The sequence below is a fragment of the Prunus persica genome, chromosome G8 (genome assembly GCF_000346465.2).
Source record: "Prunus persica cultivar Lovell chromosome G8, Prunus_persica_NCBIv2, whole genome shotgun sequence".
NCBI classification, from domain to species: Eukaryota; Viridiplantae; Streptophyta; class Magnoliopsida; order Rosales; family Rosaceae; genus Prunus; species Prunus persica.
This window is the reverse complement of record NC_034016.1, coordinates 3,982,935-3,996,510: the sequence shown is the minus strand read 5'-3', so window position 1 is coordinate 3,996,510 and position 13,576 is coordinate 3,982,935. Positions and strand designations below refer to the sequence as shown.

The 13,576-nt window shown below is 35.9% G+C and overlaps 2 protein-coding genes across 2 annotated transcripts; both read left to right on the top strand.

The window, feature by feature from the left end:
- On the top strand, window positions 1,239–6,280 carry LOC18766347. The gene is made up of 3 exons (XM_007200470.2): window positions 1,239–1,417; window positions 3,176–3,823; window positions 5,726–6,280. Exons 2-3 carry the CDS (start codon window positions 3,273–3,275, stop codon window positions 5,793–5,795), a joined length of 621 nt encoding a protein of 206 aa, XP_007200532.1. The 5' UTR covers window positions 1,239–1,417; window positions 3,176–3,272; the 3' UTR covers window positions 5,796–6,280.
- LOC18767590 (light-harvesting complex-like protein OHP2, chloroplastic) lies at window positions 9,151–11,442 on the top strand. Its single transcript, XM_007201279.2, has 2 exons — window positions 9,151–9,906; window positions 10,832–11,442. The coding sequence occupies exons 1-2, from the start codon at window positions 9,452–9,454 to the stop codon at window positions 10,944–10,946; spliced, it is 570 nt and encodes a 189-aa protein (XP_007201341.1). The 5' UTR covers window positions 9,151–9,451; the 3' UTR covers window positions 10,947–11,442.

Sequence of the window (13,576 nt, the reverse complement as noted above, 5' to 3'; positions counted from 1 at the left end):
GAAGTTGTACACCAAAATACTAGAGCCTCAATCTCTTATTGAACACGTTCTTCAGTCTAATTCTTCATATGGTGGCGACTAGTTGCTCTAGAGCAGTATCCATAATCACATGCACTACTTTGGGTGTGCACCAACCTGACCTTAAACTCTATCTAGTTCTTCCGCCAACTCCACCCTTTCCAGCTCTACCCTAAAGGTGAAATCCTCGTCTAGACCAAAGACTTGAGACTCGTCACTTTTGATTGCTTTCTCCTTTGTGTTTAAAGGGGACGCGAGTCTTGCTATATCCCATTGAAGAGCCGTAAATTTCTTCTTCTTCTCAACAATGTTGCCTTTCATTGTCTCGTATAACTTCACCTTATACTAGAAGAATATCTAACCCCAAAATATTTCATGAGATTGAGTTGATTGAGCCTTACTCAAGTCAAGGCCATCGACTGCTACAAGGATCCTATCACCTCCCAATGGATTCGCGCCATCTAATAAATCGAAACCAAAGCTCGATGAACTTGTGCCACTTTTAATTGGCAAATAGTTGAGTGTAGATTAATGGACTCAAAACAAAAATGCCCATTAATACCAACATTTATAACTCATAGCCCAAGTGGTATAAAACCACCTAATTTATTTGGACTACATGTGGTTTGATCCTGAAAAAATTATGTAGGTAATCTATACTCAAATCTAAATGCAATTGTGACCCCAAACAAAATCCATGTTTCACTAAATTCAACCAAAATAGAATCCATGATTAATCTCAATCAACTTCGCCCCAAACACTTCAAATTACTATTTCCAATCAACCAAACTGAAATCACAAATAAACAATAAATCAAAAGAGTTTTTCCCTTATAATTTGTAACAATTTATTATAATTAAGAATTATTTAATCTTAAACGAATCGAACTTTAAAACAATACAACTCTACTCTTTATTAGATATTGGAGAATTGTGTTGGGAGATATTAGTGATTTACAATTTCCCTAAACTACGTGATTAGAGACAAATAGTTTGAAAACTATAACCTCTTTACAAATACTCAAGTGAGACACTCTCAAAAAATTGGGAGCAAGAGAGCAATGGATCCTGCTTTCCCAAAAGACAAAAGTGAGTGTAGAAAAGGAAAACAGAAACAAATTAATGAGGGCCCATCGCTGTCATGCTTTCTTGAGAGTCACTATCCTATCCACCTTTAAATAATACCAACCATAAGTAAACCCTCCTTTTCTTTTTCTTTCTTTTTTCCTTTTCTTTTCTTTTTCTTTTCTTTTTTATTCATTTCTCTCTCTCTCTCTCTCTCTCCCCGATTCATCACCGATTTTTTAGTACAAGCCGCGATCGAAGAAGTCACAGCCGCCGATTCGACGACCACCTAACACCTGGAGATCTCTACCTCTTGGATTTCCAACACTTTCAGGTAGTGCTGCTGACTCTTCTTCATTTCTCTTGATCTGATTTTCCGTTTGTTGCGCAAGAAAGTGTGGCAAGTGGAAAGAAAATAAAGTTTGCACCATGGTTTTTCTTGAAAAGTCAAATTTAGCTCAATTCGGCCAACAAATTGCGTTCTTCTCTTTTATATGAGAAGCTTCAGATTCATAATCTGAATTTCCTTTTCTTTGATCTTTCATGTGCTGTCTTTGCAAGCAAACATAGCAATTCGGGAATTTAAATTGAGCTGATTTATACTTCTCTGTTTTTATTTTTTTTAAATTTCTATAATAGGAACTAATAAAATTATTTAACTGTTTATGATACTGATTTATATGAGGGTAATTAGTCACTGTTGGTTTCTTTTAATGACAGTAAATAAAAAAATTAACTGGAGTGCTGTGATGGCTAATGATAACTGTTTCATGTATTGTTTACTATTTTTAGTGAGTTTGTAATAGTTTTCTTGGAGCTGCATTAAATTATGAGATGATTGAGATATGCATACATCCTTAACTGCATGTGTGCGATTTTTGGTATTGGTAATTCTCTATTTCCCAATAAATTAAACATCTTCTTAGGAAGACCTTGTTGATCATTTTTATCTAAATTGAGTTTATTTTAAAGCATCTTCATAGATTCAAGCATGATTCCGCTTATTCAACAGTTATAGTTCATAATTTCGCAACTTGAGATGACTTTCTTGCAAGAGTAAATTTTCATGGGTAGGTATGTATGTATGTATGTATGTATATGTATATGTATATTTATATGTATTTATGTATAATATTTGGATGTATGTATCTATATATGTGTATAGGGTAATATTCTCAAACAATTTGTTGTATCAGAATATGAAATTGTCAATTAGAATGACACATTCAGACGTGATTCTATTTGATCAATGGTCTTGATTGATCATGTCGCCAGAAAACTTGTCAGTTGTCTTACAAGAGAACATTACTACAGACACGATCTTTCTTTAACCACATGCCGTCATTTTTAAAAAAGGGCCACCTCTTCATGTGGTCCAGTGATCCAAATAGTGGGTTCTGTTTGAACGATCCCTGCAACAAATAAACAAATTTTTTTTTTTTTTTTTTTTGGAGTTATCTAGTTTTCATAAAAGAAGTATAGAAGTACAGTGTTTTTTACTAACTCATGACTGATTCTGATGATAATTAAATGACTTAAAGGTTTCCAATTTTTTTTGATCTTTTACAAGGATGATCATTAATGGGAACTTAAAATGTGGACGATTCAGATCATCAGACCACATAAGAGAAAGACCACAAGATTTGTGTATGTACATATAGCAATGCACTCCAGTGATCCAAAATGTCTATTATTGCTGTTTGATTATCATCACGATCAGTTCTGTGTTTATCCGAAACATAGTGTTCATCTATTTGTTTGGCCATAGTTAAATAACTCAATGGTGTCCAATTTGAATGATTTTTTTAGGAGGTATTTGAACATGGACCAAAAAATTAATGGTTCATATCAGTGGACCACATTACATGTATTTGAACATGTGATTTCCAGAAATTAGGACCCCTTCATTTAAGAGGCCTACTATATGTGTATGTGCCCTTGTGTGTGGAAAACATTCAACTGCGGAAATACATTACTTACTTGGCCCGATATATTATATTATGTTATATGTACAGTTTTTTAAAGCTGGGAACTGGATTAGTTGGTGGAATGCCAACAATGCAAATGCTGATACTTTGTCACTATTCTGCAGTGAGTTGCTGGTGGATGGAAGTCAGGTGGCTTTGGTTCTTCTGAGGAGAGGCTAACTGTATGGAAAACATATTTTGGTGACCAAATGAGCAGAACTGATGTTATTGGCAGTAGAAGGAGGAGGGTTCTTCTCATCTTCAGCTTCTGGGTATAGCAAAGGCCTGGCCCTTCTTCTCTTGGGTCAGAAGAACGAAGATAAACCCATGAGAGTTTCGCCGTGGAATCAGTACCAGTTGGTGGACCAAGAATCTGACACTGACCTCCAGCTGGCTTCCACAAAGGACCGACTTTCCCGCGGGTGCGCCTCCTTTGTCTGCTTTGGTCGCGCTTCCGCCGGGCTTGACACTCCATCTCCTCTTAAAGTGGGCCCTGCCCAACAGCAGGATAACTTGCCTGGGTCTCTAGTTTCTGATAAAGGCAAGGATCACACTGCTGACACTGACGATGATCATAATTCAATAAAAGTTGTTCTTAAAAGTAGCCTGAAGAAGCCATCAAAAAGAACTCCAGTTTCTGTTGAGAGTGCTAATGAACGTGAAGCATTGAGTGAAACATGTAGCGACACTCCTGATAATGCAGAAAGGAGGAAAGTGCAGTGGACAGATACTTGTGGGAGTGAGCTTGTTGAGATCAGGGAATTTGAGCCCAGGTATTTAAAATTTTATGTTAAGTATTAATATCACAATTTCCTAAATTTATCTTTACTTAGGCCATCGGGCACATTTAGAGTCAACTATGTATTGACAACTGCAGGCTTTCCAGAAACTAAACCTCATTTCTGGGTTCTAGTTGGGTGTTTTCCCAACTGCTGGAATATAACAGTTGAATCACTCTTAATGAACTTTGATATTGTGATGTTTAATGCATCTTTGACCTCGCACATATAATGTTTAAAGCGATATCAATGCATATGTGAGAGGGTGAAATTTAGGGTGGGTATTTAGATGGGTGTCCAATTAGTGAGTAGAAAGCTACAAGGTTGGATTTTCCTCAGGATGAAGCAGAAGGGTTGCGTTTGATTATGGTAAGGATATACCTCGAGGGTAGTTTTTTAGTGTAGTTGGGAAGTGATCAGGGCCGATTTCATGACAATTTATAGAAGTTATTTATCAATGGGGTTGTTAATGCTTGAACTAAGGCTACATGTATTTATTTGATCCCCATGAATCTCCAATATTGGCAAGTTAACGATTACAAACTTATAAGTTGGTTACAAAACTTTATAAGAATTCAGCAAAGGTGTTATGATTGAGCTTGTTGAAGTTTTTGACTGATAAGATTACTATGTCTCATGGGCCCTTTTTTTTTCAGCGCAGATAAATTTTGTGCTTAGTTTTAATTGCGATAAAGGGGTCCAAGAGTATCGAGAGAAAAATAAACAGGAAGGAGTTTTAAGATCTTTTGCTTGTAACCCCCCATTGGTGCATTATGTGCCAAGGTGAGTGGAGAGTATTGGTCATATCCCTTTGCATGTCCTATGCAAGTTTGCGTTGGGTTGCTTCCAGCATTCATAGTGGTGTGGGTTTTGCCAAGAGATTTCTATTCCTTGATGGATGTGGCTTAGTTTTTGGGTTTAATGACAAGGCTGTTAGTCTTTGAAGATGTGCGGTTTTAGCCTACTTTTATAGTGTTTGGATAGAAGTTGTTGGCTTGATAAGGTCCATTCTTTAATAACTTAGCTTTTGAGTTCCAGTGGTTATCTGATATGGTATCAGAGCTTTGGTTGTAGGAGCATATGGGATCTAAACATCCAATCCTGCATCCCCCGTTTGCTTGTTAATTTGCAATGTATAGGGTGGTGGGCTGTACCTATATGCTTCTGTATGTCTACTTGTATCTACCTCTCCATGTGCAGAATAGGGCTGACGAGTGTTGGCTCGATATACATTATTGGCCTGTTTCTTAGCAATATATACTTTTGGGATATAGTGGTTGTCTAGCAGAAACAACAGAAATTTGAAGACTTAGACAAGGTGGCGGAAGTGGCTTTGTTATGGAAACAATTAGATTTTTAACATCTATGCAATGTCAAAGCTTTTTAGGGTCGTTGGTTTCTGCTAATCCATCTTGGTTGGTTGGGAGCTACAAGCTGATTGCTAATATATTTCCTCTTGTGTTTCTGGTTTTTTTAATTTTGAGCTCTTATGAACATCTTGTTCAACTTTATCCGATAAAAGTACACGTTTCCCATAATAAGAAAATAATATTAAATTGGTGCCATTACCAGCTTCAGATACTTTACTCTTCAAGTATGCCAAAAATAACCAGCACTCAACTTCTAGGAAGAAAAATTGAAAAACAAGCAACAAGGATTCACTACAATCATTTTGCTCTTGATTATACTTGGCGAATACTTGTTTATTATTTCCTGTCTCATATTTTGACGGTTAAATTTTACATTGTATACGTTATTTATTATTTTGTAAGTAGTTTTCTTGCATTCAGTGTGATGCAGTAAGTACATATTTTTGTGTTTCTTTTCTCTTTCATTTTTCTTTTTCCTACTTCATTTAAATATATTTCTGAGATGGAACCATGATCAAATTGGCAGTGAATTGGATGGATCAGATGATGAATTCGACAATGGGAATGAAAGAAGTTGTTCATGTGTGATTATGTAGTTTGGCTTTTACCTGATGATGATTTGAGCTTCACCTCTCTTTTAGATGCAATAATGCATCAGGTAACCTACCGCTAACAGAGCTTGTTTGGTTGATTTACTTATTTCTGGAAGAAGAAAAGCGGTTTTTGAGTCCATGCAGAACACCACCGTAGCAAGGAGTACTGTTTCTCACTATGTTCGGCCAACTGAGCATTTATGTCTATATCAGGTTGCTGTGGGTTTCAATTTTGTCACTCTGGGTTTGGGGACATTGTTTTGTTTGCTAGTCTCCTTCATGTGTGACTGCATTGTTCATTATTTTGTCGTAATTAATGTGTTAGTGTTTTTTTTTTCTCCTTATGATTTGGATTTAATGAATTTTTAGTAGTTTCCTCTTCTCCTAAAACCTTTGAAGAATGACTGATGTTGTGCCCCATAATCCAGAGAACTCACAAATCTGATGTTCTTTTAAATTGAAGATGCTTTGTGTGTTTTTTTTTTCTTTTTCTTTTCTCCTCCTTATAGTTTGGAATTAATGAGTTTTCAGTAATCTCTTCGTCTCCTAAAACCTTGGAAGAATTATGTTATTCCCCATAGTCCAGCGCAGTCACAAATTTTATATTCTTTTTTAGTGTTTGTGTGTTATGTATTGTAACTATCATGCGCAATTAAAAGTAAAACTGCTGCTGCTCATGTTTAACCTGTCAAACGAAACTGGGAGATTGATATGAAGTTCTTATGTATGAATTGAATATTGTATTGACTTGAAGTCTATAATACCGTTGTGTTGCACTGTCAGAGCTTCTAAAATTTATTCATATGTTGTAAAATGGGAATTCAAATCACTAGTTCGGCCCTTGTTTTAAGGACCAAATTGTTTATGTCGTATGTTCTTCCATACTTTACTCTCTTTTTTATTTTTTTATTTTTATTTTTTATACAAGCGATAATAGAGGAGGGGGAAATTAAACTTAAGACCTCGGATGACCACTTGAGCTATGTGGTCCTTGCTCCACATCTTTCTTTTATTCCACTCTACTTCCTGCTTGTGGTTTGTATATTTTTCTGGTTTTCCCCTGAGATTGATGCATAAACAATGTGAGATGACAAGTTATGTATTTATGTATGCTTTCCAATGGCCTCCTTTTTCCTTGAGGCAGTGTTCATGACCTTCTATCTTGGAAATAGATATGGCTTGAAGTTGAAGCCTTGAAGAATGGGTTAATTATTGGTAAATAATACTGAGATTTGTTAATTAAAGAGATATTTAGTCATATACCTATTTTTAGCACTAAAACTATAAATAAACTCTACACCATTTAATTTCTATAAATAAAAATAAAAATAAAAAAAAACCTAACAATTGATAGTTGACCTTATTGAATTTAATTTTGATTTTAATTATGATTATTAAATTACTTTGATGTCCTATTGAGTGTGTTGGGCTCTTTTATGAGGTTTTAGGGTTGGGTTTGTTTTAAGAAATCAATGGCAGTTTTGTAATTTAAAAGAAGTTAAAAGCCTTTTTGTTATGTTGTAAATAGACTTTGGGTGTGTTTCTAAAGTTCATTTCATATAGAATTTTTTTTTTTTTTAATTTGACCTCCTATATTAGATATAACAGTGAATCTCCCTAAATGAAAAGAAGGGTAAGGTAAGGTACTTGAGCCTCTGTGAAAAAGAAGACAGTTTTGGCTGAATAATACAACAGCAGAAAGGAAGATGCACAGTGCAATGCGTTGAATAGTAATCAATGTGTTGAGAAGTTGAATTTTAACAATCAGTCTCGCACTAATCAATACTTGAAATTAGGGGCGGGCAAGGTACGATACGGTACTGTATTGAGTTCGTACTGTTATTGATATCGGAAATTAAAATTGATATGGTACGACATGGGATTATCGTTTGCCAAAGTTGGTACCGTATCATATCGTGCCAAATCGGTATTGGTATCATTTCGGTACCAAAATGACAACTAAAAAATGAACCAATTCAATATTCTACACATTCATTCACCAAAATAAATGATGCTTAAGTTACAGATTCAACATATTCAATATCTAAATTCTAATCAACCAAATCAATATCCATCAACATATTCAATATCCAAATCAACCAAACCAAAGAAAATGAAATGACATAAAACAAAAGAAATAAAATGACATAAAACAAACAGCTTCACCAAACTTCTGTATGCTAAAATCTCAACCATGTTTGAGGCTTTCAAACCTCAGGAAACTTGACGAAGTTTGTACAAACAACATAGCTCTGACAGTAGTATATATAGATAGAAATATACATCTTACTGAAAAATTATTGGTTTTACATGAAACTATGTACCCAAGTCTCAGTCAATCTGAACGGCTAATAGAATATTCAAAATCTTTTTGAACTTTCTAGCTTACATTTTCCAAAAGGATGTGGAGCACGTGCTTTCTCTGTAGATGTGACTGAAAGCAATGCAACTAAGCCTTATAAAAGTACTTTCCACAGCAGAATATATAGATTTCTCTGGCACAATGCATTAAAGTATTGATCTCTTGGAAACTGAGGACATATCAAAAAATTATTCTTCAGTATTCGGTACAGTACGGTATTGACCGGTACCAAATATTTGATACCACTATCATACTATATTCTATTGGTATGGTACGGTACCGTACCGAATATCTCCCCATCCAAAATAAAACGGTATGAAATCGGTATGGTATGATATGGTTAGTGTACGGTTTCGGTATTCGGCTTTAGATGCCTACCACTACTTGAGATAGTTGAAGACTGGACACACGATTGATAGTCTTTGATATGGGTTTAAAAAAGTTTTTCAAATTGAGATTTGTCCACAGTACGAATTTGTATTTTACACCCAAGTCAATACGGTTGTAGTTATTGGATCGGCATGTTCATCATTCTCTATTAGACTACAGATTTGCATCAAGTACGAATTTAGTTATGAGTTTATATCACAAAACATTCTAGAGGCTCATGAAATTATCAGCTTTGGTATTTTATGTTTTCTTTTTCCGTCTGAGATGTTCCTTCATGTTAACCCCATCACATAAAAAAATGTATTTTGCCGTTCAATTTTGTAAAGGATTATGTTAGTTTGTTAGCATAGAAAACCAAAACTGATAGTTTCGTGAACTTTATAAACGTTTTGTGATAAATATCCCTTAATTAATAGTTAATCTTACGTGCCCATCATAATCAATTACTTTGGCAAGCAAAGCAAAATTTCGGATAAAACAACATTTTATCCATAAACTAAAATAACTTTGTAACTTAAGTGGTTAAGAGCTTTAATTTGCACAGCTCCATGTTCAAATCCCCACTCCTGCTTGAGAAAGGGAATGGACACGTGTCCGTCACATGCTTGAGAAGGCGTTAGGCGCCAAACTCGAGCCAGCCAACAGCCTGACTTCTCTGCTTCACCCAGACCAACTGACTTTAGAATTAGAAGCCAGCCTTCTCCTTTTGACTGCAACTTGGCCACACCTTATCCACAAAACAGTCGAAGTCGATCGATTTGATGAGATAACACACATCAGACCCAAAATCGTCCAACAAAACCAAACAACAAAATAAAGAAAAGTGAAAAATAAGAAAGAAAAAACAAAGCCTCAGAAAGAAAGAAAGCGAGCAAAAAAGGAAACAGAAACAAAAAAAAAAAAAAAAATGTCAGTGGCATCTTCATTCCCTTGCATCAAAATTTCAACTTCATCATCTTCCCCATCTTCTTCACATTCTTCTTCTTCTTTTAATCATCATTCTTTTATGCTCTCTTCTTCAGCCAAGCCTTATTATGTAAAAACCATAAGGAGCTCTCAAACTGAAGGACCTATAAGAAGACCTGCAGCTCCTTCTCTTAGAGAACCCTCCCCACCTTCTTCTCCTGTCAAACCAACACCTCCTTCTCCTCAGGCCCCTCCTCCGCCTCAGCAGCAGCCTTCGAAGCCAGCTCCGGTTTCCGGGCTGACCATGGTGGAGGATAATAAGAATGTGGTGACCTTGGAGTTTCAGAGGCAGAAGGCTAAGGAGATTCAGGAGTACTTCAAGCAGAAGAAGCTTGAAGCTGCCAATCAGGGCCCATTCTTTGGCTTTGTTGGGAAGAATGAGATTAGCAATGGAAGGTAATTCAAGCTTTGATATATGTTATTGAGAGAGTTTGGCTTATCTGGGTTTTGTGTAGTTTATTATGATTGTCTTGGTTTTGATTTGAATGGAATTATGCAATTGAAATTAAGCTACAATTGCATGGGAGTGAACAATTTGGTAAACTAAAAATGGCTCAACTGTGAATTACCAAATCAGTAATTTTAGGTAGCAAACCCTAAAAATCACATCCCCAAAAGGGCCAACCAAATCAGTAATCCTTTCCCTGAAGGATTACTGATTTTGACTTCAAAAGTATGTAATTTTGATTTATCCCTCTTCTCTTTTTGGGACATAGGCCAGGGTTTCAATGCTGTAGGATAACTTTTTAAAGAACATTGAAATGACTTGGAAATTGAATTTTTGTGAAGTATAAAATAAGAAGAATTCATTATTTACCTGGATTCAAATGTTTGGGAGTGGGAAGTATATTCAATTGATCAGCTTTCTGTCAATTGGTGTTTGACAACAGCTTCCAAGGAATCTACATTTTACTTGTCAACATTTCCAAGGAACCTTCACCTAAACAAAATCAATAACAAATGCAACAGCCCTATGGAGGAGTAAAACTTCCATGTAACATGTTTCATACACCTTTCTCTCTATCTCTCTATCTCTCTCACCACATGATCATGTGATGAGAGATAGAGAGAAAGGTGTATGAAAATGGGATAGGGAAGTTTTTTTCCCTATGTAGAACCAACATGCTTTCCTAACTTGGCATTCAAGTGAATTACAATGCTGATTTTTTCAGCCTTATTTGATCCTCAACCAAACTACTTGGGTTTCCATGAACAGAAGGAATTTTGTTTACCTATATTGGTCTGTATACTTGTCTGACATAATTTGGTTTCTTGATCTGGGATCTTCTTTCTTATGTTATTTCCTTTTTCGGCTTTACAGATGGGCAATGTTCGGTTTTGCTGTTGGAATGCTAACAGAGTATGCAACTGGCTCAGACTTTGTTGATCAAGTAAAGATCCTTCTCTCAAATTTCGGAATACTAGATCTGGAATGATACACTGGCAGGATGTCAAAAGCCATTAACTCTTTCCTGTTGCTGGAGCTTCTGTAGGCACATTCAGTGTTTCCCTTGTAACTTTGTTGAGTAACTTTTTTAAATTTCGTTTGTGAGAAATACTTTATTGTCATAAGCTGTATTTTCACTATATTCTTTACCAAGATTTTAAGGATAGAAGTTTGTGAAGGCTCGTTCGATAACGTTTTTGTCTCTTGTTTTCCTTTTGTAAATTAAAGAGAGCAAGGAGAAAGATATGGGAGAAAGAGGAGAGGGAGATGAGAGATTAGAGAGATGCAGAAGAGAGGAGGGAGATTACAGGAGACTATAAAAAGAAATCCTCTATTGTCCCTTGTCCCATTTTCCTCTTCTGTTTTCTTCTCTATCCTTAAATAAAAAGCCACAGAAAACAAAAACCAATAACGTTATCAAACGAGCCTTGTACACTTTGATCAACTCTTTATTATCAATCTCAATTTACATGTAAATTTGTCATTGGTGTTGGAATGTTGAACTACAAATGCTAAATGAGCCCAGCTGAACTTGATTGTAATATGTTAGCAGTATAAACTGTGTTCTTATGTTCCCTAGCTTTCTGTGTTTAGTTCTGGAGTGTAGACATTCTTTGTTTATCTACAAACTTGTTCTAGTAGAATGTTACGGGTCGGAGCTATTGAACTTGCCTTCTCAAAATTTGATTTGTTAGCTTCCAAGAATTAAGTCGAATCCTAGGGACAACATAAGATGCTGATTCTTGAGGGAGGTTCTTTTGTTCTTATAAATAATTCATTTCATGGGTTGTCAATACTTTCTCAGGCATAAAATTAGAGTGCTGCTAAACGAACCCTAAAATTAATTGAGTACACCCTATTATCAAACTATTTATTAAATTACTAATTTGTCCTAATATAAAATGACCAAAAAGGATATATTGAATTATGAAACAAATGTAATTTTAGTAAGTACACCCTACTCACCATATTCAATACTAATAAAACATAAGCAAAAAATCATACTTCCAAAAACCTTAATATTAACTCCAACAATTTGTTTCATTGTTATTTATTAATTCATTGATGCAAACAAGTCTCATGGATGCTTCAGACATGTCGAGGGAGTCATCAAAAGAAGTATTAATTTTTGTTTTTTTGATTTAGGTTGAAAGAAAATTAAAATTTATATTTGTCAGATCGTGAAACCCAGAAAGCTCATGCACATACCCTTCAACTTGGTACTTCAGATGCATTCTTCCATGCACACCAGTTGTTTGACGAAACTCCTGACTTGAGCGTGGTATTCGCCACAGCAATAATAGGCAGCTTTGATTAGTAGTACCATCATGAAGAAGCTATTTATCTTTTTTCAAGAATGCTTGTTTCGAATATCAGACCCAACGAATTCACATTTGGCATTGTCATTCACTCGTCAACTGCACTTGGAGACCTAACCATAGGCAAGCAACAACTTCATGCATGTGCAACAAAGATAGGTTTGCATTCGAATGTCTTTGTGGGAAGTGCAATTTTGGATCTTTATGCCAAGTTGAGCATTACCCAGGATGCTAAGAACCATCACCAAGTGAATAAAATTTTATCTGCATTTGAATTTCTTTGTGCGTTTGGTGTTGTGTTGTGTGATAGTGTATTAGGGTGTACCGTGAACAAGGGGTATTTTTGATAGTTAGATAGGGTGTACTTAGTTAATTTTATATTTTGATTTAAATATTATGGTGTATTTAGATCATAGGGTGTACTCGGTTAATTTTAGGGATCGTTTAGCAGCACTCTAAAATTAAGGGTTAATTACAGTTTAGTATCTTGTGGTTACACCCTTAGAGCCCTTCTATCTGTTGCCTTTAGCCCGGGCAGGACAGGGCCCAATCCCAGGGAAGCCCTTCCAGCATGCCACTTTTGCCAAGGCAAGCTGTGGGACCCACGCAATCGGGCCAGCCCACAGGCCAAATTAGCCTGGGTTTGCTGACGTTAGCAACAACAAAAATCTAAAAAATTTCAGAATTTTTTTTAATAAATACTTAGTCATATTCTTCACTTCCCACACTAAAACTTTATACAAATTCCTCTCCTCATATCTCATGTGAATAGTAGTTGTCATGACAATGGGTGGAAACACCACAACCTTTTGCAATGGCTGCCACTATTTACGTGAATAGTAACATCCATTGCATTGCCCTTGCCCTTGTCTTTTGCCATGACAAATGGGTGGAAGTGCTAGTCTCATCTTTTTAATTTTAACAATCACATACCCCTGGTTTTTTAAGTTTGTTACAATGTGGTTCCGCAATTAGGGTTTCGGTCAGATCTCTCTGTTAGTTGCCTACGTGTATTGTGGGTCCCACATTTTTCACATTTTTTAATTTTAAATTGATTAAAATATGAATAAAATATTAAAAACCAAAAAATAAAATTTCTCTATCTCTCTCTCTCTCTCTCTCTCTCTCTCTCTCTCTCTCTCTCTCTCTCTCTCTCTCTCTCTCTCTTTATTTTTGCGTTCTCTCGATCAAGCTCTAACACCCAACCTTCAAACCCATACCACAGCCACCCTCCACACCGTAGCGCAACCACCTAGAGCCACGGGCGCGCTGAGACTTGAGCGATAGCCAGCGAAATACT

Bases quoted from the DNA above. Each gene is read 5' to 3' on its own strand.
- LOC18766347 (XM_007200470.2), top strand. From the start codon at position 3,273: ATGTTATTGGCAGTAGAAGGAGGAGGGTTCTTCTCATCTTCAGCTTCT. The intron at 3,824-5,725 runs GTATTTAAAATT...TCAAATTGGCAG, and splicing joins ATCAGGGAATTTGAGCCCAG to TGAATTGGATGGATCAGATG.
- LOC18767590 (XM_007201279.2), top strand. From the start codon at position 9,452: ATGTCAGTGGCATCTTCATTCCCTTGCATCAAAATTTCAACTTCATCA. The intron at 9,907-10,831 runs GTAATTCAAGCT...TCGGCTTTACAG, and splicing joins AATGAGATTAGCAATGGAAG to ATGGGCAATGTTCGGTTTTG.